This window comes from Lolium perenne, chromosome 5, assembly GCF_019359855.2.
Source record: "Lolium perenne isolate Kyuss_39 chromosome 5, Kyuss_2.0, whole genome shotgun sequence".
NCBI lineage: Eukaryota > Viridiplantae > Streptophyta > Magnoliopsida > Poales > Poaceae > Lolium > Lolium perenne.
This window is the reverse complement of record NC_067248.2, coordinates 121,850,760-121,873,987: the sequence shown is the minus strand read 5'-3', so window position 1 is coordinate 121,873,987 and position 23,228 is coordinate 121,850,760. Positions and strand designations below refer to the sequence as shown.

General features: G+C 45.5%; 2 protein-coding genes across 2 annotated transcripts; one reads left to right on the top strand and one right to left on the bottom strand.

Annotated features, from left to right (window-relative positions):
- Window positions 1-9,607: 9,607 nt before the first annotated feature.
- Window positions 9,608-13,064, top strand: LOC127299764 (uncharacterized). Its single transcript, XM_051329810.2, has 3 exons — window positions 9,608-10,927; window positions 12,294-12,392; window positions 12,778-13,064. The coding sequence occupies exons 1-2, from the start codon at window positions 9,706-9,708 to the stop codon at window positions 12,356-12,358; spliced, it is 1,287 nt and encodes a 428-aa protein (XP_051185770.1). The 5' UTR covers window positions 9,608-9,705; the 3' UTR covers window positions 12,359-12,392; window positions 12,778-13,064.
- Window positions 13,065-15,361: 2,297 nt separating this feature from the next.
- LOC127299765 (uncharacterized) lies at window positions 15,362-18,055 on the bottom strand. The gene is made up of 3 exons (XM_051329811.1): window positions 16,727-18,055; window positions 15,982-16,058; window positions 15,362-15,619 (listed from the first exon to the last, which is right to left on the bottom strand). The coding sequence occupies exons 1-2, from the start codon at window positions 17,946-17,948 to the stop codon at window positions 16,009-16,011; spliced, it is 1,272 nt and encodes a 423-aa protein (XP_051185771.1). The 5' UTR covers window positions 17,949-18,055; the 3' UTR covers window positions 15,362-15,619; window positions 15,982-16,008.
- Window positions 18,056-23,228: the final 5,173 nt, after the last annotated feature.

Genomic DNA, 23,228 nt, shown 5'->3' with positions numbered 1-23,228 from the left:
CTATTCATACTGATCATGCTGCAATTAGATACCTTATGACAAAGAAAGATGCTAAGCCGAGGCTTATTAGATGGGTACTTCTTTTGCAAGAATTTGATTTACATATTGTAGATAGGAAAGGTCTTGATAATCCTGTTCTTGATAATTTGTCTAGATTGGAAAATATTGCTTATGATCCTGTTCTGTTAATGATAGTTTTCCAAATGAACAATTGGCTGTAATAAAGGTGAGCTCGCGAGACAGTCCTTGGTATGCTGATTATGCTAACTTTATTGTTTCCAAGTACTTGCCTCCAACCTTTTCAGCTCAGCAAAGGAGGAAATTCTTTTATAACTTGAGGCATTATTTCTGGGATGACCCACACTTATACAAAGAAGGAGTGGATGGTATTATGCGAAGATGTGTTCCCGAATATGAACAACAGGAGATATTGAGTAAATGTCATGGTAGTGCTTATGGAGGACATCACGCCGGAGAAAGAACCGCGCAAAAGGTTCTACAATCAGGTTTTTATTGGCCAACTCTCTTCAAGGATGCGAGAAAGTTTATTTTATCTTGTGATGAATGCCAAAGGGTTGGTAATATCTCCAGACGTAATGAAATGCCTATGAATTATACTCTTGTTATTGAACCATTTGATTGTTGGGGATTTGACTTCATGGGACCTTTTCCGTCTTCAGAAGGTAACACTCATATACTTGTTGCTGTTGATTATGTTACTAAATGGGTGGAAGCCATACCTACAAAAAGTGCTGATGGTGAGACCTCTTTAAGAATGCTTTTAGATATTATTTTTCCTAGATTTGGAGTGCCTAGATATATTATGACTGATGGAGGTTCTCATTTTATTCATGGAGGTTTTAGAAAAACTCTTGCTAAGTATGGTATTAATCATAGAATTGCTTCCGCTTATCATCCTCAAACTAGTGGTCAAGTAGAATTATCAAATAGAGAGATTAAATCTATTTTGGGAAAGACCGTTAATAAAACTAGAAAGAATTGGGCTAGTAAATTGAAGGATGCACTTTGGGCTTATAGAACTGCTTATAAAAATCCCATGGGAATGTCACCTTATAAAATGGTTTATGGGAAAGCCTGTCATTTACCTTTAGAACTAGAGCACAAAGCTTATTGGGCTGTTAGAGAATTAAATAAAGATCCTAAACTTGCCGGTGATAAGAGGTTGTTGCAATTAAGTTCTCTAGATGAATGGAGAAGTGAAGCTTATGAAAATGCTAAACTCTTTAAAGAGAAAGTTAAAAAATGGCATGATAGAAGGATTATCAAAAGAGAATTTAATATTGGGGATAAAGTCCTATTGTATCGGTCTCGTCTCAGATTCTTTGCAGGGAAATTACTCTCGAAATGGGAAGGACCATATGTTGTCGAGGAGGTGTATCATTCAGGAGCAATTAAAATTAGCTCTCTCCAAGGCAATGCCACGCAAGTGGTGAATGGACAAAGACTCAAGCATTATATCTCGGGTGATTCTTATAATGTTGATGTTGATATTATTCAAGTGGAAACACCGGAGGCTTACATCAAAGGGCAAATTGACAGTCCGCCAGAACTCGACTTTGAATAGGTAACAGTACTGGTAATGAAAAGTACGCAATTTACTTTCCGAACAATATTTTTGCTGTTTTTGGAAAATATGAAAAATTACGAGTTCGAAACGGAGTGGAAAGGACGCACGAGGGGGTGCCACCATAGGCCGGCGCGGCCTGACCTGGGCCCGCGCCGACCTATGGTTTGGCCGCCCCGTCGCCCCTTTCCGACTCTGGTTCGATCTGGTACTTTCCGTTTGTCGTGAAATTTTTTGCTATATAATCCCCCGGACCCCTGGAGGTCCGTATATCGTTTTCTCGATGTGTTTTGTTTCGAGCTGTTTCTGCCAGGATTTGCTTCAGATCTAGAGCCATCATGTCTTCGTCGGAAACTCCGAAGGACAGCTCCTGCAAGGATGTTGGCAACTTGTACATGGAGGAGCTGAGGATGCACCCCAAGGAGTTGCTGCTTGTTGAAGGAGAACTGCGGGTCAAGGATGTCCAGGGTCCTAAAGGAGAAGGAAGCTTGGAAGACAGGATGGAGAAGCTAGAACAAGAGGTTTTCAAATACAAGAAGATGGCTGAGCGTGAGGTGGATATCTTCCACAGGATTGTGTCTGAACTCATTGCTGAACATGAGAAGGAAACTGCAAAGCTTTGGAGCGACATCCTCTCACTTCACGACACCACCAACAAACTCCAAGCACAACTCTATGACGTTCAGAATCAGAACTGTGAGTATGAAAACAGGTTTAAATACATAAGCCGTGCTGCTAGTTTCAGGATTCCCGAGACCAAGATGTCGTTTCTTGATGGAGAGCCTCTTCCTTGGAAGCTTGATGACGGGAGTTCATCACCACCATCTCCGCAGGAGTAATTCATCATCGGTATTGGCATCCCCTTGGTTTGTTCCAAGCTTGGGGGAGTGCCGCGGTATCACATCATCACTACCTTTTACTTTTTATTGTCAAGTAGTGTCATATCATGAGTAGGGAAGTTATCATATAAGATGGGTTGCAGTTTGGAAGTGTCTCTCCTTTAGTTGGTTATCTATGTATTCCTTGGTGTGAGTTATCGTTATGGAATATTAATGAGAAGTCTTATCATTTACATATTGCACATCTTATTTTAGTTTGCAATCTCTATTATATGATTTACCTTGTCATTAGTATTGGTATCACTTTGGGAGCATTGAATAAATCTATTTGGTTTTGGCAAACTTAGCATTGGTCAATAGCAACAACACTTTGAGGTTTAAGTAGAAAAGAGAAATACATGTAGATGTTTCATTGTCTTTCTTTCTTGTTAGCTCATAGCTTATTATTCTGAAGTTAAAATTGTTTGTGCTTACAAGGAAGATGCATGATTGTTTCTATTACATGTATATTTGTTTGTTTCCCTCGACTCTTATGCTTGCTAATTAACCTTGCTAGCCAAAGACCAGTATGCGAGAGGGAATACTTCTCGTGCATCCAAACCTTAACCCAAACCTATGTCATTTGTGTCCACCATACCTACCTACTACATGGTATTTTCTGCCATTCCAAGTAAATACTTCATGTGCTACCTTTAAACAATTCAAAACTTAGTATCTCTTATTTGTGTCAATGTTTCATAGCTCATGAGGAAGTATGTGGTGTTTTATCTTTCAATCTTGTTGGGCAACTTCCACCCATGGACTAGTGGCTTCATCCGCTTATCCAATAATTTTGCAAAAAGAGCTGGCAATGGGATTCCCAGTCCCAAATTAATTAAACTAAATAGACACTCCTCCATGGTATGTGATTGATGGACGGCACCCGAAGGATTCGGTTAGCCATGGCTTGTGTAAGCAAAGGTTGGGGGGAGTGTCAGCATCATAATAAAACTAAAATAAAAAGGCACTCCTTCATGGTATGAGATTGTTGGCAGGCACCCGAGGATTCGGTTAGCCATGGTTTGTGAAAGAAAGGTTGGAAGGAGTGCCACATAAAATGAAAATAATATGGGAGCCGCTCTTTGAAGGTTGTCTGGCAAGGGGGTTAGAGTACCCGCTACCAGTCGTTGACAACAACAAACACCCCTCAAAATGTTACTTTTACCCTCTTTATATGATTGCAAAACTGAAAAAGCTCTAGCACATGATTTAATCCCTGCTTCCCTCTGCGAAGGGACTGTCTTTTACTTTATGTTGAGTCAGTAAACCTATTTCCCTCCATCTCAAGCAAGCATTTGAGTAGTTGTGATCAAACCATTATATTGTGATTTGCTTCATCATGTCTTTTATTCTTCCTTGTTTAGTACAAGTTTTATCTGAATGAATATAGCTTTGCACGTTATCAATGATTATGAAGAGACCATTATGATTGAGTATGCAAGTTGTGCCTTATAAACTTTAACATGAGAGCGCTGCTCAATGAGATAAGTATAATCTGTTAATTGTTCTCTGACCAAGAACGAAATTTGCCATCACCAATTATGATTTCTTATGCACCTTTACTTGTGATTACCTTATACTTGTTTCAAGTTGAGTTATATGAGGAAGTTATTTACTATAATGTCTTATGCGAATGAATATGATGCTTCTTGTCCGTATTTTATTTATCGACTCTTCACTCCATAAACATGTGGTCCTGTTTATCGAGCTCAGTTTCGCTTGGGGACAAGCGAAGTCTAAGCTTGGGGGGAGTTGATACGTCCAATTTGCATCACTATTTTATATCATAATTTGCTGTTATTCATTGATATATTTCATATTGGGACACAATACTTATGTTATTTCATCTATTTTGCATGTTTCATCATTATTGGAGGATCAAGCACCGGAGCCAGGATTCTGCTGGAAAAAGCACCGTCAGAACGCAATATTTCGGAAGATCAACTGTGGAAGCAAATTATACCAAAAATCCTATTTTTCAAGATGACGAAGGAAGTCAGAAGGAGGAGCCAGGAGGACCCAGGGTGGGCCCACACCATAGGGCGGCGCGGCCCATGGCCTGGCCGCGCCACCATGTGGTGTGGGGGGGCCCACAGCCCCTTTCGCCTCCTTTTCTTCGCAAGATCGTTCGTCCCGAAAACCTAAGCCACAGAGGGTACCTCGCGAAGAGTTACAGCCGCCTCTGCGGGGCGGAGAACACCAGAGAGAAAAGAGCTCTCCGGCGGGCAGGAATCCGCCGGGGAAATTCCCTCCGGAGGGGAAATCGACGCCATCGTCACCGTCATCGAGCTGGACATCATCTCCATCACCATCATCATCATCTCCACCATCATCACCGCCGTCTCCACCGCTGGACACCGTCATCGCCGTAGCAATTTGGGTTTGATCTTGATTGTTTGATAGGGGAAACTCTCCCGGTATCGATCCCTACTTGTTGTTGATGCTATTGAGTGAAACCATTGAACCAAGTTTATGTTCAGATTGTTATTCATCATCATATCACCTCTGATCATGTTCCATATGATGTCTCGTGAGTAGTTCGTTTAGTTCTTGAGGACATGGGTGAAGTCTAAATGCTAGTAGTGAACTATGGTTGAGTAATATTCAATGGTATGATATTTAAGTTGTGGTGTTATTCTTCTAGTGGTGTCATGTGAACGTCGACTACATGACACTTCACCATTTATGGGCCTAGAGGAATGCATCTTGTATTCGTTTGCCAATTGCGGGGTTGCCGGAGTGACAGAAACCTAAACCCCCGTTGGTATATCGATGCAGGAGGGATAGCAGGATCTCAGAGTTTAAGGCTGTGGTTAGATTTATCTTAATTACTTTCTTGTAGTTGCGGATGCTTGCAAGGGGTATAATCACAAGTATGTATTAGTCCTAGGAAGGGCGGTACATTAGCATAGGTTCACCCACACAACACTTATCATAACAATGAAGATTATTTAGCCGTATGTAGCGAAAGCACTAGACTAAAATCCCGTGTGTCCTCGAGAACGTTTGGTCATTATAAGTAAACAAACCGGCTTGTCCTTTGTGCTAAAAAGGATTGGGCCACTCGCTGCAATTGTTACTCTCGCACTTTACTTACTCGTACTTTATTCAACTGTTACATCAAAACCCCCTGAATACTTGTCTGTGAGCATTTACAGTGAATCCTTCATCGAAACTGCTTGTCAACACCTTCTGCTCCTCGTTGGGATCGACATTCTTACTTATCGAAAATACTACGATACACCCCCTATACTTGTGGGTCATCACTTCCGCCTTCGGATTCCCCACGACCTTCCCGATGCGGGCTCCGACTTCGATGGCTGCCTTCGCCATGGTGGCGGTCGCCGCCGTCGTTCCGGCTCCTACGGGGTTCCGGCTCGCGCTCTTCGTTCCGACCCCAGCGGGGCTCTGGCGCTCGCTCCGTGTTCCTGTTCCTCTGAGGTGCCACGTCGTCGCGGATGTTGATTCCACCAGGACCATGGGGCCTAGTGTTTCCGACTAGACTACGACGGCGAGGAGGCGGAGGAGGAGGCTGGGGCCGCCGCGGAGGCGACGGGTTCCGTTACTTGTCCCTTCCAGTATACATCGGATCCTTTCACTTCCTTGGGTCCGTCGGAGGTGTCTTCGGGGGAACTAGGATTGGATTTGGATGTTCTCTAGTTTTCCTTCCACGCTCCGAAGATCTGGTGCGCGATTCGTTGTCACGGTGAGCCCTTCCGGAGGCGTCCTTCGGCGCTGTGGATATACACTGTTCCGGGTTGGATTCCAACCGGCGCGAAGTGTCTGCCTTGCTCTGTTGCTTCATTGTTGATGCTACCAGAGTGCAGAGGTGTGCGATATCGACTTCTTCGTCATTTTTCGCCAAGAGTTCCGAAACCTTCTTCATGTTGTCCTTGGGAGTGCCGAGAGGCTGCTGGTTTGAAGGAGTTGCGAAGTTGATCTTTCGAGGGGGAATAGCCTCACGTCGGATTCTATCTGCCTCTTTATCAGCGCTTGCCATCATGGTTTCCCATTGTTCTCAGAGTTTCTTAGCTTCTTCCAAGTATTTAGTGGCTTCACGTTCTCTCTTGAGGAAATTTTCCATTAGTTCGCTTGCTTCTTGCCGTTCCTCCAGCATTGCTGCTGCAGTGTTGGCAATTACTTTGGCGGTGCTTAGCATCTCCTTTCTTGTTTCTTCTAGAGCTTCAGGATCTGCGGCGTCGTCCGGAGTTATTGGCTTGTTGAGGATTTCCGAGTGTGCGATAGCACCTTGACCTGCCTATTCGACGAGCTCTTCTGGAGTTAGGTAGTGATGGCTTCCGGAATCGTTTTCTTCTCCAGAATCCGGCACAGCGCGGCGACGAGGTCGCGCAGGCGGAGTCTCTGAAGTAGATGGTCCCAGGAGCGCTACGCCGGTAGGAGTCTCTTCTGCGTCAGCGTCCTCCCCTAGCCCAGTTATGGTCGCTAGGACCTGCTTAGGCGGAGCGGATTCCGCTTCGGCTTCCTCTTCACCCTCTAACTCCTTCAGAGCTTTGTTGAATTCCTCCGTGTTCACGGTTGAAACATAGTCGGAAGTTGGACTTAGATTACCCAGGATTGATTCTTCTATATCTCCGACATCCTCTTGCTGTTCCGGGGCTTCGCTTTCTCCGGCAACCTCTTGCTGATCCGGGGCGTCGCTGTCTCCGGTAGCTTCAACCTGCATGGGTCCAACTCCCTCCGTAGGAGAGGCAGTCCCTGTGGTATGTGGGAGGAAGTGCGCGAAGTGGTACCTTTACTTCTCTAACACCTGGGAGACCTAGGCGGATCTGCATTGGTCTTCCACCGTAGTTTCCTACTCAGGGGCGGATTGGCTAGGCTTTGAATTTTCCAGATCTAAGGCAGAATCTTCCTTAGGAAGCTCCTGCATCTCAGATCGGATTTTCGCGACATCGTCCTGCTCAGCGGCGGTCGCGTCAGCGTTACTTACCAGGGCGTTTCCGTCGGAATCGATGGTCTCGCCGATGAAGACGTGAATGCCGCCAATTGAGACGATGGCGAGCCTGACGGGGTTGGTCCTAGCCGGAATCCAGCACTCGTCCTGCGGGACGATCGGAAAGTCCCGCCGTAAAGAACACGCCCCACAGCGATGGATTCGTCGTAGCTTCCCATGGCGGAACCCTCCCGGTTCCGGCCTCCTAACGCCGCAGGCCCCACGGTGGGCACCAACTGTCGTTGCCTAATCGACGGTACCTCGGAGGAGGGATCCTCACGAGGGGGAGAAGAAGTAGGGGCCATAGAGCGGAGAGTCCTCGGGACGGTGGTACGCGATTTACCCAGCTTCGGAACACCTGCTCGAAGACAGGGCCTACTGCTGCTTGTCTGGAATTATCTGGACGCTTTTGCGTTGTTACAATGAGTTGTGGTTGTGCCGCTAGGGCTCCCAGGATCCGGATTATAAAGGCGCACGGATCTAGGGTTTACATTGGAGAGTCCTAGCCGGAATACAAGTTACCTAACTACGGAACAATATCTTGCCGTGTACGTCAAGGATCCGCCTTCTAACAAGGCCGTACTGGATCTGGATACTTCATGGGCCTTCACGGATCCGGCCTCCTTCGTAGGTCGGTTGAGATCCGGCTCCTTGCTCCTGGGCTGGACTTCATCCATCGTGATCTACAACAACTGGGCCGCCTGATGGGCCATATGACACATCACCATCTGTGGGCCACCCGGGCTTGCCGGATCTACGCCTGCCGTTGATATACCCATAAAGTATACCCACAACAACTGGGAGGAGTCCTAGCTTTTGGATGTGCTCTGTGTATCGCTCATCGTATGTCATCTTCGTTGAGGAGGCGACGAGGGGTCCAAAGACCTACACACATACAACCTTCATTATTCCATATGCATTTTAGAATTGCAAAACCACATGAAATACTTTGGTCATTTCTATTACCTACTTCTTCTCAAACATCAAGTAGGAATGGTGTTTATCATCCTAGTGAGTATCGAGAAGCGTCATCCTACACATCTGACCATGTAAAAACGACTAGTGTGAGCAAATGTGACAATATAAGAACTAATATGTGAGCATGTGACCTTCGTTATAGTACTACAAAATCTAGATTACACAAATCACACAAGTTCTATTCATATACTACAAGATCAAAATTGCATATACAAGAGCAAAAATGCATACCCAAATTCTTCCTGAACTAGAGTTTCACTATAATAGAAAAAAATCCACTTCACATAAGACACAAACATAGTCACACTAGTTCTATTCACATGCTAGAACATCAAATTGGATATGATTTTCGATTTTTTTATGAACTAGGGTTTCTCTAAAATGGCAAAATTTGAGCAAATGTGATAGAAATTTTGGATTAATTTGAGGGGATTGATGGAGTACCCGAGGGAAGAGGTTGGCATCAAAATCCCAGAGAAACCCTAAGGTTTCTGAGTTTTGGGTGGGAGGATTAGAGAAGGAAGGAGAGAGGACCGTCGCGCCGCCTCCCTGGAGGAACCCTAGCCACGTGCAGGAGAGAAGAGCAACTGGCCCGGCCTGGGCCAGCTTGGGCCGAGAAAAACACTTTGATGTGCCACACCCATGTCCACGGCGCGGCACAACACTCTGCAAAGCCGCTCGGAAGGGCGCCGCACTTCCGCACGTGGGTCACGCCATGCCACACTGGCTCTTGCTCGGCGTAGCGCTTCTCGCCGCAACAGAGATGCATGCAGCGCCCTTGACACCGATATGTCACAAAACGGTTACTTTGGTGAAATAGTTTAGCCCAAGGTTCATTTTTCAAATTTCTTGAAGTTATAGGTTATTTTTATCGATTTGGCCGAAATGGTCTTATAAGAGGGGGAGTACAGATACGAAGAGAGCCGGATGCCCATCACCTGCACAACAGAAGTTCGGTGCCATAATATTTTTACAACAAGAACAACAAAATGTACAGTACAAAGTTCTCACGACCACGCATCGACAGTTCGATACACAACAATCCATCCACGCATCTACAGTATACGTTTTGAAACTGGAAATGAAGGTCGGATTTATCTTTTTTGTTGTTGTTGTGAATTACGGGTTTTGGATTCAATCATTCAAATTCACAAGTCATGGTGAACGGCACAGTCAATAAGCACGCAACCTTTGCGTCTACAGCTGAGTCTACAGTGGCTTTGCCAGAACAAAAAGCAGTCTGCACTCTACAGTCTACACAACCAAACAAAGAGTCCATCGATTCCCAACGGACCACACCACCGTCCACCGCCATGCTCCGGCGCCTCCTAGGCTCTCCCGCCGCCGTATCCGGCCACCTCCACCGCTCCCTCTCCACACACTGCGTCTCCACCAATCTCCGCCGCTCCCTCTCCACCGCCGCCTCCTCCTCCTCGCACCCACCATGGGCCATCATCGACTACAACACGCTCGTCGACGACTCCCCGTCGTCCTGGGCGCCGGGCGCGTGCTTCGACCCGCTCCAGCCCCCGCGCGTCTCCCGGATCTCCGCCCCGCCGCACCTTCTCCGCCCCAGGGAACGCCCCGGCCCCGGCACCAACCTCGTGCAGCTCCTCACCGGCCACGTCACCGCCGCCAGCGCCGACGGCCACCTCCTCCTCACCTACTACGACATCATAGCTGAGGGTCCCCGCGCCTCCTGGAACCAGACCGCCGACATGGAAGTCGAGCGCTTTATCTGCAACCCTATCAGCGGGCAGCTGCTCCGCCTCCCGTACGTCAGCGGCTCCAGGAAGAGGATTTGCTACCACCGCATGGGCCTCCTCACCCAACCCGGTCCCGGTGGCGCGAGGTTTGCCGTCGCCGACATCGTCAGCCAGCGTGAGCGCGTCATCGATCGGTTCCTCCCGGAGTTGGGCAGGTGGGACATGGTTGTTGGCCTGCCTTGCCAGCCAACGCCCGAGCGGGAGATGGACATGAACCAAGAAACCGTGGCCTTCGGCGGCCGCCTCTGGTGGGTCGACCTCACCTGCGGCACCATCTCCCTCGACCCCTTCAGCTACCGCCCGGAGCTCCGCTTCGTCCACCTGCCCACCGGCAGCACGCTCACCTCGCATATTCACACAAAGAGTGAGAGCGCGGAGGAGCGTGATGAGGTGGCCAAATACCGGCGAGTCGGCGTCAGCGAGGGGAGGCTGCGCTACGTCCAGACGTCTCTTCACGAGCCATTCGTGCTCAGTTCCTACGTGCTCGACGAGGAGGCCAGCAGCTGGGCGCTGGAGCACCAGGTGGAGCTCAAGCAGGTCTTGGCGGATGGAGGCCACGAGTGCAAGAACAGGCCGCCACAGATCGCGGTCCTTGACCCCATGAACGCCCATGTCGTGTACATCACCCTTGGCGAGCAGGAGCACGTCGTCGCCGTCAACATTTACCAAGACAAGGTGATTGGGAGCGCTCCGCTTCAAAACCGATACCACTATCTCTTACCATGTGTGCTTCCACCCTCTCTTGGGTCAAGCCAGTTCCCTGAGACAGGTAATCATTCGCCTTCTTTTGTTTTGATCTCAGTTTTACTGCAATATCATGCATTGTTCGAGTAGTTCTGTCTGCGCCCAGCTAGCTAGAATTTCTTTGCAACCTCCTGGGGTTCCATTTCCTGCTAGGATTGATGCTATGATCTGCTTTACACTGCCTTGTTGTAGATGGACAGTTCTCTGTTTGGTAGTGTGCCATTCATTCACCCAAGCAAGTGCACATCATGTTTCAGTTATTCCTCGGATCATTTTCGATTCTAGACCATCACGGTTGCCCTTTTCTTGTAGTAAGGTAAAATAATTTCTGCGTGTATTAATTTGGGTATCACAAGTCAGATTCGAGCCGTGTGTATTTGGGTAAGTAGCAGCTAGTCTCCTTTGGTGAATCACTGGAACTGAGGAGGACTATCTAGTCTAGAAGCGGATTATTGTATTGTTTGTGAATTTCAAATCAACTATTTTCTACATTATATATCCATGAATTCAATTCTCAGTGAACTTGTTTAGAAGGTACTACCTCAAGAATCTTGTTTTCACTTACCGATCTTGTACAATTATTGATTAAACTGACCACCCAAGTTTTGTCTACTGAATAATTCAGTTCCCGTGATTTGGTCACAAGCTATGTGTACCTTTGCTGAATTCTTCATGTTCTGGTCTATTTTATCACTTTTGTTCACTGTCACAATTATTACCAGCAATTCATATTATACGTAAACTATAAAGCTGTGATGTTTGGCTGATTGGGCCTTTTTTCTAGTAAGGAAAGAGATCTAAACTGAAAGATTTCATCCCACTTCGACAAAACAAAAATCATGTTGATGTGATAATAGTGTACCAAAGTCCCACTTCCGCATAGTTCATAGTATTTAAAGACATTCTGTAGAGAAATTGAGCTTCTGGAATATTTTGATGTTGTGGCATGATGCGTGGTCTGGACATCTTCTATCGGTACTGTTTGTGCAGTTTGTTAGTAAGGAGATAATCAGTCTAAGGTAGCACCCATTCTTCTTTTTTGGTAATTTTGTTAATATACCTAATTGGCAAACATAGCAGAGTTGTAACTTAGACATTTGTTTGTTATTTAACCCCTTTGCTCAACTGAAGTTAGATTGATCCTCTTGTGTATACATCAGTTAGGTAGCAGTAGTCTCCTTTGTTGACGTGGTGCAGCTGAGGACGGTCTAGTATAAAACATGCATACAGTTATTTGGTTTCTCTGAATTTCAAATTTACACTACATGTTTTACTTGTTATTTCAACATCTCTGTAATTTGGTTCAGAAGGCACCTTAAGGAAGCAACCCATATGTTATACTGTGGCTGCTATCAAGTTCTTGTACCTTGACCGAGAAAACACATTTTCAGGCAAGAAGGGTGACATGGAAGCGATAGATGTTCTGGTTAGTTGCGGCAGGCACTACAAAGGATGAATTAGTATCAATCTACCAGCTAATGTATCTCTTGGTACTGTCTTACATTCTGTTGTCTAATTCTCCTTTATTAATTCACTATTAGTTGCATGTCATCCATTCGCATTTGTAGGATGCCTTATGTTTCCATGTCGTCATGATGGCCGCTATTTCTTTTTCATGAAATATTGATCAAGTCTAAAAGTGAACTTGCTATTTCCAAACAAGCCATAATGATGTTGTTTTCTGCTTCAATTAAGACATGGATATAAAGTAAACATGTTGTCCAGATGATAACTCACTATTTATTTCACTTCTGGAAGGGGAGATTGATGGGCTGTAATTGCATTTTTTGCTCGCTTAGATATTTTTTTCCCTATCGATAATTCTTCTCCATATTTAGTCAAATGTCCCTAACTTTTTTCCCTTTTGCTTTTCAGGTTTTTTGGGATTAACATATGCAGATGTTCTATTCAATTGGTAAGCTGATGGTGGTCGTTTGTTGAACTCTCATTTTGGGGAAAATTTGGAAATTTTTGGTTTATTGTAGCTTGTTGATGAACTATCTCGTTTTGGGGAAAATCTGGTGGTTGATTCAGCAGTTTACAGTAAGTAGAACTACTCAATCATATCAGCATATCGACTACTGAAGAAAAACAGGCATGCTATGTTTACGTGCAAGACACCATGCTCATACTTTTGTCGGAAATAAATGGTGCTTCTCTAAGTTTTGGTGCTCTCTGTTTGTGACCTTTTTTATGTGATTGTGTCGATATTATTTCTCAGTCTATTACTCTTGAGGCTATCCATCAAGCTATTATCGTGATTTTACTGTTTGGTATATGCAATTTCTAGTCAATGTATTACATTGATTTGTCTAGTTTCAAGTGTTTATTTCATGACCACTGAATTTTAAATATGATAACTTCAATATTAGAAAAGGGTACACCAGAGATTGCATGTATATTATAAATGTTAATTATGTTCTCTCTTGAATTGTGGCTGCTGATTTAATAGATCAGTATACTAGGAAGTGGCCTAACAAGACACATGTCTCGTCTACAAAGAGCGAGAATTGCATTGTGATAAGTGGGATGTTGTAATGATATTTGGAACAAGAATGAGATGCAGAGTTAAAAATTATGCATAATGGATATGGTTTCTGGAAGCTGGATAGACAGACTGATATTTACAATCAGGCCATGTCTTCTGACTACTGCTTTGTTAATATGAGAACTTAAATATTTGAAAAGGGTACACCTGGGAATGCTATTATCATGATCTGATTATGTTGCCTCTTGACTTGTGGCTGCTTGATTGAATAGATCAGTACATTAGGAAGTTGCCCTCCGAACCAGTGTAGTTTACAGATTGCACAATTGCAGTGTAGATTGTAGAATGAAATGCATAGTTCAGTGCATAATAGACATGGTTTTTGGAAGATGGCCAGATTGATATTGGCGAGCAATCTATGTTTCTTAGGGAAATTTGCCCAGTAAAATTTGAGTTGTTTTCTTAGGGAAACTGACTTTTTTAACTCCACTGTAGGCTCACCATATCCATTGGACATGTTGCAAATTGAGTTGCTGATGATGCTAGAGTTATAGTGCTTAGATTGGAGAGTGACTCTTTTTGTCTTAATAAATTTGCAAGTAGTTCATTGAGCAATGGAATAGTAGGATTAGTTATTATGAATAATTGAATATACCCTTATTTAACTAATCTGGTAAAAGGAAAGTTACCTGTGAACACATAAAGATCAACTTAACCATGGGCTGGTTCAGCCGACTCCGCACTGAATGTGTTTGTGATCATCTCGTCCTATTCTTCACTGAACTTCATAAGGTAACATAACCTTTTCTATTATTGGAAATAATGCATAACTTTTGGAAAGGTATTGTGGCTTTTTTTCAAGCGTGTACTGTGGTATACTGCATCACGGGTTTATGATGTGGTGCAAAATTCTGCAATATTTCTCTTGGTTGTGTTTGATGTCCTTGGACCTAGGACGTTGGTGCTTTGCTTTGATTACCTGTAGACATGTCCACATCGAACTTGGAAACCACCCTAGCAGTAGGCACGGCGTCTGCTGACTCAAGAGTTTGAACAAGCATGGCGTCCACAAGAGTAATGTCGTGTGCAACCAAAACCTTACCAAAACTCAATACCTCGGATTTTGAATTATCGCCAAAGGGATACGGTTATATTATGGACATTAGGTCCCAAATCCTTGACGAGATGCTTGCCGCCGGTCATATGACTTGTGCATCCACTATCAAGCACCCATTTTGATCCTCCGGCAGCATAGTCCTGCATAAGAACAAGTCATTGATTTAGGTACCCATTTTTCAACGGATCCTCTTTTGTTAGAAACAAGGGTCTTTAGAACCCAAATAGACCAAGAAATGTAACCATCATAAGGGCTAACATATTTTGCATAAATATCACCATAATAATCTTTGAATAAAATATAGTGAGGGTTAGCAATTTCTGCATGATCATCAATAGTGGCTTGGCCCTTTGAGGCATCACCACCATCAATAACCTTCTTCTTTTCTTGGGAGGGCTTGCCCTTCTTCTTGTTCTTCTTATTTGACTTAGTCACATAGTCAATTGCATCAAAAGCAAGTACTTGTTACGGTGTATGGCACATGGTGTCCCTCATAAATTTACTGCCTGCTTTTTCTGAGAGATGAAAAGATAAGATCATATCTGACAGAAAAACATAGAAATAGAACTAGTCTAACGTGTGTCTTCTTTGAATGTTATAGGCTTGCCATATTGGTCTGACAGCAGTTTCCACCCTTCAATTTTTACGGTTAGATGAGAGTGTCAGCTGGAGTTGTGTGTTTTTTACGTGTTAGCACTAAAGTGGTGGTTTGTTAAAACTCCAACGCAAAGTGGTGGTTTTTTGAAGCTAGCCGCAATTGTGATGGTTTTTTTGTAATTTTCTCCCCAAACACAATATATATGTATCACAAAGAGAATGTCAAAAGAAGTAAGTTCTTGTTTTCTAGACCAACATCTTGAAATGCCCATAGGATTGTCTCGCAAATAAGCATAGCACCCATGCCGTTCTGTGCTAGCCGTTACATGTCGGTTTAATCTAGTTCTAATGCAATGTCCTGATGTGCCTGCAAAACGACTGCCAAATTTCCCTCTAAAGGAGATAAATTTTCAACAAAGTACAATAAACACAATAGGAACTTCTCCAGAATTTCTCCAAAATGAGAATTTGACAAAATGCCGCCGGCTGCCCCGCATCAATTGCTTCCAGGAATCCTGAAAAAAATACAGAGAAAAATGTTAGGGACGTTTGACTAAATCATGTAAAAGAATGACTCATATAGCAAACCTAAAAATAGAAGCCCATCTATCTCACGTCTAAGAGTGAAATAGAAAGTGAGTTGACAACATGCTCACTTTACAACACAAAATTATATTATTATCATTTGTATGAAAATACAAGCTTGAGTTTTAAACTATCACTTGTTGATAATAATATTTGATGAACAAGAGAAGAGAGATCATCATTACCACCAGGAAAGATAAAGCATCCTGAAGTGGTGAATGGATGATTAATAGTGGATCAACAAAGAAGCATTAGGTAAGAGAATATGAGATAGGTTTCTAGGAAATAGTACCTAGAGAAACTTAAGCTGGTACGCATTCTAGAGGTAGATAACCAGATCATCTGTCGCTTCCATGTCATCCTTCTTGCCTGAAAAAAAGAGGTTTCATTGGCGAAGATACGATAAACTTGAATAACAAACACAATGGTAATCCTCAACAGTTTGTAACAGTATAAACTATGTGTTGCTTACAAGAAACATGCCAGTGGACAATACTATTACATAAAACAGGTTATCAAAAATATAGCAGACTGTATAAACTATGTGTTGTTGCTAATAACTTGAATAACAAACACAGTGATAATCCTAACAAATTTGTAACTGTATAAACTATGAGTTGATTATAAGAAACGTGCCAGCCGAAGACTGATACATAAAACAGTTTATGAAGAATTCAGCACAGCTCACATAGCTTGACACTGATCAGGGGAACAAAATTTATCTACTAGAAGCCAAAAATTGGGTGATCGGTTGAAATAAACATATGTGTAGTTTTCTGAGCACTGTACTTAATTGAATAGACATCATTATACATTTTCAGAGAAATGTACCAACGCGGCCACCCAACCGGAGATGATTCGACAAATAATGGGAGCCGATAAAGATATTCATCCATTTGTATTTCTCTACATATACATTATAATGAGCAAACCACAAAATTCCGTCCAAGGCTCCAAACACAAAATAACTCTGAAAGCAAGGAGTTTAAATTTGTAGCAGTTATTAAAACAAGCAGGTGGATGAATGATTGATTTACCTGTTGTAGGGATCCGGCTTGCTCCAAGCCACGGTGGAAGCACACATGACGCACAAGAAAAGCAGTCGGCTTGACTCTCAGGAAGCGGCGGAGAGGCCCCGATCACCTTCCCATTGCGCACGTCCACGACGACGACGTGGTTGCCAACCTTGAGATGCACGGCGCTGGCGTTGAGCGGGTCGAGGACGGCAATCTGTGGCCCCGGCGAGTTGTGCTGCAGCTGGTAGCCTCCATCCGCCAAGACCTGGCTGAGCTCCACCTGATGCTCCAGCGTCCAGCCGCTGGCCTCGTCATGGAGCGCAAACGAGCAGAGCAGGAGCGGCCCGCCAGGAGTGAGCTCGGCGTACCGCAGCCTCCCGTCGCTCACCCCAACGCGCCGGTACTTGGCCAGCTCCCGCATGAACCTCACGGTTTCCTGGGCCTTGCTGATATCCCCGTCTATGGGTGCACGTGCAGGCACGACGCTGCCGCTGGGCAGCTCGATGCAGCAGACCTCCGGCCGGTGGGAGAATGGGTCCACGGAGATGACGCCGAAGGTCAAGTCGACCCACCACAGCCGGCCGCCCAAGGCAACCGTCTCTTGGAATATCAACAACTCGCGCGGGGGGAGAGATCGGCATGGCATGCTCACCACCGTCTCCCACTCTCCTTCATCTGACAGAAACCGCTGAAGGCCAGTGCCATTGAAGACGAGCTCGGCTACGGCGAATCTGTCAGGCGGCCCGTGCCCGCGCCCGCCATCGGCCTGGGTGAGGAGGCCCATGTGGTTGTGGACAAGGATCCTCTTGGAGCCACCGATGTCCGGCAGGCGGAGCATCTGGCCGCTGAGAGGGTTGCAGACGAAGCGGTGGGTTTCGACGTCCTCGGTCATTTCCCAGGAGGTCCAGGGAACCCCCCCCCCCGCTTGGAGATCGTGGTAGTTGAGGAGGAGATGGCCGTCGCCGCTGGCTGCGCGGACATCGCCGGCGAGAAGTTGGAAGATGTCAGAGGCGGGGCGTTCCCTGGGGCTAATGAGGTGCGCCGGGGCGGTGATATCAGAGACGCCCGGAGGATCGACGGCGCGGAAGCACACGCCCGGGTCCGACAATGATCTGTCCACCATCGTTGTATCCCCGATGATGACCCATGGTGGGTGCGAGTAGGTGGCGGTGGAGAGGGAGCGGCGGAGGTTGCCGGAGATGGCGGCGGAGAGGCCTAGGAGGCCTAGGCGCAGGAGCGACATGTCTGTGGTGTTCTCGCGATTGGCGGATGGACTACTGATATTGTTTGGCTGCTAGTGTAGACTCCTGGCGCAAGCTGTACAGCACGCAGCTGATGCTACAGTGCTACTGTAGACGCAGTCCTGCCTGACAAAGGCAAAGAGGTTGCGTATGCAACTACTGTATGCATAGACTAAAGTAAATTTGAATTGAAAAATCTCCTTACTACTCCGTATTAGAATTTGGAAAACAGATACTACGGATGCGTTTACCTTTTCCGTAAGATTTGCCCTGCCAAATTAAGAGAACGGGACAATAGCCAAAATACCACACATGGAAACCGAAAATGCTAAAATACCACATTTGAAAATTACAGTGCCAAATTAACACTTTTTCAGTTTTGATACCAAAATAGCACTACCGTCAATTGTCAAAGGAACTCCATTAGTCAAACTGTGAGGTTTTTGCAACTTACTAAAACTACCCCTTTGGGGAAAAAGGAAAAAAAAGTTCAATCGCTAGCTATTCCTGTCCACTTCCCCAACATCCCGTGCCCTATGTTCTGCGAGCAGAGGCATGACAGCGCCAGCACCGACGCCTCACTCTTGCCCTATATTCAATCGCTAGGGAGCCTTCAATCCCCGTTCCTGGCCACCACTCTGACGTCTCAGTCCACCAGCCCCCTCCCTCCCCCCTCTCCTGCCGCTAACCCTGGCGGCCACCACCGCTCTCTACTCGCCCATGCTCATGTGATGCAAGGAGAGGAATAAGGGCATCTCCAACCGGCTGACCCAAACGGACGCGCTGGACCGTCCGTTTTGGGCCGTTTGCGTGGTCGGCCGGACACGCGGACAGCGTCCCGCGTCCGCGTGTCCGTTTGGGTCGCACGCTGCGCCCAACGCAGCGGCCACCTATTTGGCCATTTGGCCTATTTCTTTTGAAAATAGGCCATCTGGCCATACATACTTATAAACAGTATGTAACAAATATAGAAATAATATCTAACAATTATAGAATAATATCAAATAGCATAAAACAATATCAAATAAAATGTTGCATGATGAAGAAATAAAATGTGCCATAGTTCGAACAAATATAAAAATTACAAATTGAGATTGTCAACTCAATTTGGACGCTCTAGGATCTCCTTCTGCCTCTTCTCGAACCAAGCTCTCTTCGCCTCGCTCATGTTGGTCAAGCCGGCGTTCATGATCAGGTTGTCCTCGGCTTGGCGTTTGAGCTCAACTTTCTTCGCCTTCAACTCCACCTCTTGGGCCCTTGCCAGTGCTGTGAGCTCAATTTCTCTCTCTTTGAGCTCAATTTCTCTAGCTTTGGTCTTGGCCTTGACCTCTTCTATCTCAAGCTTCTTCTTTTGGACATCGAAGTAGTTCTTCCTGTCCTCCTCTTTCTCCCGGCGCCTTCTCTCATCCCTCTTGTCCGTGGACACCTCTCTATCGGCATGCAGCTCCTTCAAAGTGCCAAACAATAACATGGACGAGGCATCACGCTTCAAGTCGGCTTTGGTTGCCTTGTGGCCGCGAGGACGACTTGCACGAGAAGCGGAGCTACCGCAAGGCTGGCCACCATCAAGGTCAATGACCGTCGCATCTTTGGCGGTCTTGTTGCCAGTCAAGGTCGCCATGTACCCGTCTGTGGTGACCCTGCATACCACTGCATGTTGTAGTATGCCAGTCGTTGATATAACATTCACGAAGTACCATTCCGCAAATATTACATCCCTCAGAGTAGTACAACAGAACATAGCAGGTCCATAACTCATTCATTTATTATTACAAATATCATACAGATATCGTCTCGGAGTTCCTCTTGGGTCCTAAGAGGAGTACTCCTGGGTTAGAGGCGAACCCAACTTAGCTTACAATATAGATATCTCATTAAGTTGTACATTTATTCTCTCGAGCAGCTAAATCCTAAGAGTTCGGGCTGCTCGGCTACTACTACTACTTGATGTTCTAGGCTTGATCTCCTCCGGAAGCCTCCCCGGTTCTGTAGACTATGAGATAGTCTACGCCTTCAACACCTCCAGAGAGGTCTGGTTCTTCATAGCCGATGATCTCGGCTCCTTCAGTGTGGTCGTAGTCCTCCTCCAGACGATTCAGACAATCTAAGCAAGGGATTTAAGATTGGGATGAGTACGAGCGTACTCAACAAGTTCATTATAGAGAAGAGGTGTTTAATGCACTAGCTACGATATTAGACCAGAAAGTCTAATACCAATGCAAGTTTTGATAAACATTTCTTCAAGAGATTGCTTCTATTTCCAAGAGCTATGTCCGTCAGCCTTCACCGGTTTACTAGAACTTCATGGAGCTCCTTTCCGGCCGCGTTCGCAGTTCCTTATCCCGGAACAGGGAGTGACAGGTCACGGTTCTTTACACTCTGCAGAGGTGTGTTGCTTTACCCATAAGAGATCTTAACCTTGGTGCCAACCGGGCAGCTTTCCCGTCCACACTTCCTTCGGTGTGAGGCCCGATATAAGGTCTAGCCAATCATGTTCCTTCGCTACCTCGAACACCCACCCTTTGTTGCATGCCCCGACCCTGGGTCCACGCCGGTCCCATTATTCCTGTAGATTTCAAGGTGGACCCCGACCACGGCAGCGATCTTTGGGCTCTACCATACACTCCTACGCCGGTAGCTGCAACCCATCATAGACCGCAATACCGTGGGGACTTAGGACTCCCCAACCTCACCGCTTGCTCCTTCGGGCGACAAGTGTACTACGGACTATGCCGTGGGGACTTAGGACTCCCCAGCCTCACCGCTTGCCCCCTTGGATTACAAGTGTACTACGGTAAAGCGCATCCGTTGATGAACGAGAGGTGGAAACACTTTTGACTATTCCGTCCCACTCCGGATCTTATGGTTAACACGGGTATTACGGCACAAGAATCACTGGCGACATTTGTTGTTTAATCCTAGATGGATATAAACCCTTGCAATGGAACCTCCACCATATCAACACAATCCATGGTTCCATTGCCCACCACATAGTCATATTCATAGTTATGAAAGTAGTGGTTTTGGTTTTTATGCAATAGTGATAATAATAGTACTTTGCAAGTAATTTGATAGAAATACTCAAATGACATGAGCAAGTGATGAACTTGCCTGAACACTGCAAAGTTTTGCAGTTGGATGGTGTGGACTGACCCTTGTCCTCTGTCTCTGAAAAATAGCATCATTGTCCGATAAGGGCAATGGTTAAAGAAGCAATTATGCATGCTTTCCATTTTTAGGGTTTGTTTCCCCCCTTTCCGATGTCTTATCATTTTATGTGAGAGGTATTTACTAAGAATAATTTGGAGGTTCTCTATTTAGGGTAAATACAACCTTGAAATATTGTCAAGGTGTTTTTATAGTCCAATTACATTAATGGACTTATTTTCTTTATTGAAAATAATATGTGTGATTTAAATCATTATTTAATTCATCAAATTAAGACTTATTCTTAATTATCTTCAAAAATTCTCTTTGATTTTTTATTTAGATAGAGAATTTTATGCTGATTGATTTTCATATTTTTAATTATTTTTTTAGAGCCATATTCTATTTTCTAAAATTCTTTGAAATACTCACTTAAATGGTATTTTGGAAAATGCCCAAATTGCCCTCGGGCCCACCTGTCAGGGTGAACCCGAGTGGGTTGGGCTCAACCCAGTTGGCCTGGTCCGGCCCACTCGGTCGCCCTCACTTCCCCTCTCTCTCCCTCACGAACCCTAATCCTTGGGCTCTGGCGAAGCGCGCGTCGCCGCTCCTTCGCCGAATTTTTCCGGCCGACTCCGGCCATCGCCGCCGGCGAGATGGGGTGCGTCTGTACCACCGTTCTACGGTGCTTCAGATCCACCGCGCCGATTTGCTCTTCGTCGCCTCTTCGTGTCGCCCCCAACCATTCTGCTCGTCTGGCCGTGGAGATCCACGGCGATCTCGTCGCCGCCGACGTTCCTGAAGCCGTGGCGCCGCCGTGGCTTCGCCATCGTGTGCGCGAGCTGCCGCGGCACCGCCATGGCCTGGCTTGGCCTGGCGCCGTCGTGCTTCGGCGCGTGCCGCCGTGGCCTCCATGGTTGCCCGCTTGCTCGACCCTGGTACGTTCGCCATCACTCCCTCTCTCTTGTGTGCTTGTTCTTCTTCCTCCTTAGCTCTGGTCACAGCTTCTCCTCCTCGTGGAGAGGATAGCCGTGCTCATGCTGCTCTGTGGCCGTGCTTACTGCTGCTGCTTTCTTTGTCTTCTTGTCTTGCTTATGCCGATATCTGCTTGTCTTTGTGCAAGATTGCTAAGCTATGTGCCTGTGAAAGCTTGCTTTACTTGCTAGAATTCTTCCCTGTGCCTCTGTTCTTGTTTCTATGCTTGCCTGACACTCATGTGTATTCATATATGCTTCAATGGCTTAATTGCAGTATGCAATTCTTGCAAATTTGCAAGTGCCTGAGCTTCTGTGGCTAGTTCTTGTGCTCAAATTCATGAGCATGCTCATCTGAGCATTACTGTTGGCTTATTGTTATGATTTAGTGATGAGCACTAAGTGCTTTACTTGTTTATCATGATCCATTGGTACATCATGTATTTGATGTGCTTCTGGATACAATTATAAGTTATCCATTTGATTATCTGTGAAGCAATTGTTGGTTATGTGTAGCTATTCAATTATCTGGTTCATGCTCTGCTGCTCAGTGATGCTCTAACATGTATTGGCATGCTATAGCAAGCCCTGATGATCATATGATCATTTCTTATGTGTGAATTAGTGGGTGCCCCTCTCTGTGACTCACTGGTGCTCATTCAGTGCTATATGTGCTTCCTACAAACTTAGTCTGGGTGTGTTGGTGCTTGTCCAAGCCTCAGTGACTGTGTGCAATGATCCTTTGGATCATCTGCAAGACCCTGTGCATCAGTAGCTTATCTGTTTCATTTATCTGCTTAATTTGCTTTGTTATTTGGATAAATGATGTGAACTGTAACACAGTGATGATCATATCAATTGATTTACTTGGGCTAGAGGGATGCCAACAATTGTTGGGGACCCTAGCCCATTCTGAACCCACTTGGGTGATGATGCATGTGTAAGGCTTAACTGTTTGGATTGGTTGTGTGGTTGAGGTAACCCTGACAGTAGGTTCTTGCTGTTAGGGTGGCTCCCACCAGTGTTGGCTTTCTTTGATGAATAAGTGCTCACTGACTATTCACTTGGTGATTTATCAGTGGTTTTGGTGTTGATAAACAAGATAGGAACATGTTGCCTATCAGTCTGATGGTTTAGCTAGACTGTTAGGTGCTTGGTGAA

Bases quoted from the DNA above. Each gene is read 5' to 3' on its own strand.
- LOC127299764 (XM_051329810.2), top strand. From the start codon at position 9,706: ATGCTCCGGCGCCTCCTAGGCTCTCCCGCCGCCGTATCCGGCCACCTC. The intron at 10,928-12,293 runs GTAATCATTCGC...ACACATTTTCAG, and splicing joins AAGCCAGTTCCCTGAGACAG to GCAAGAAGGGTGACATGGAA.
- LOC127299765 (XM_051329811.1), bottom strand. From the start codon at position 17,948: ATGTCGCTCCTGCGCCTAGGCCTCCTAGGCCTCTCCGCCGCCATCTCC. The intron at 16,059-16,726 runs GTAAATCAATCA...TCTTTTTTTCAG, and splicing joins AAGCCGGATCCCTACAACAG to GCAAGAAGGATGACATGGAA.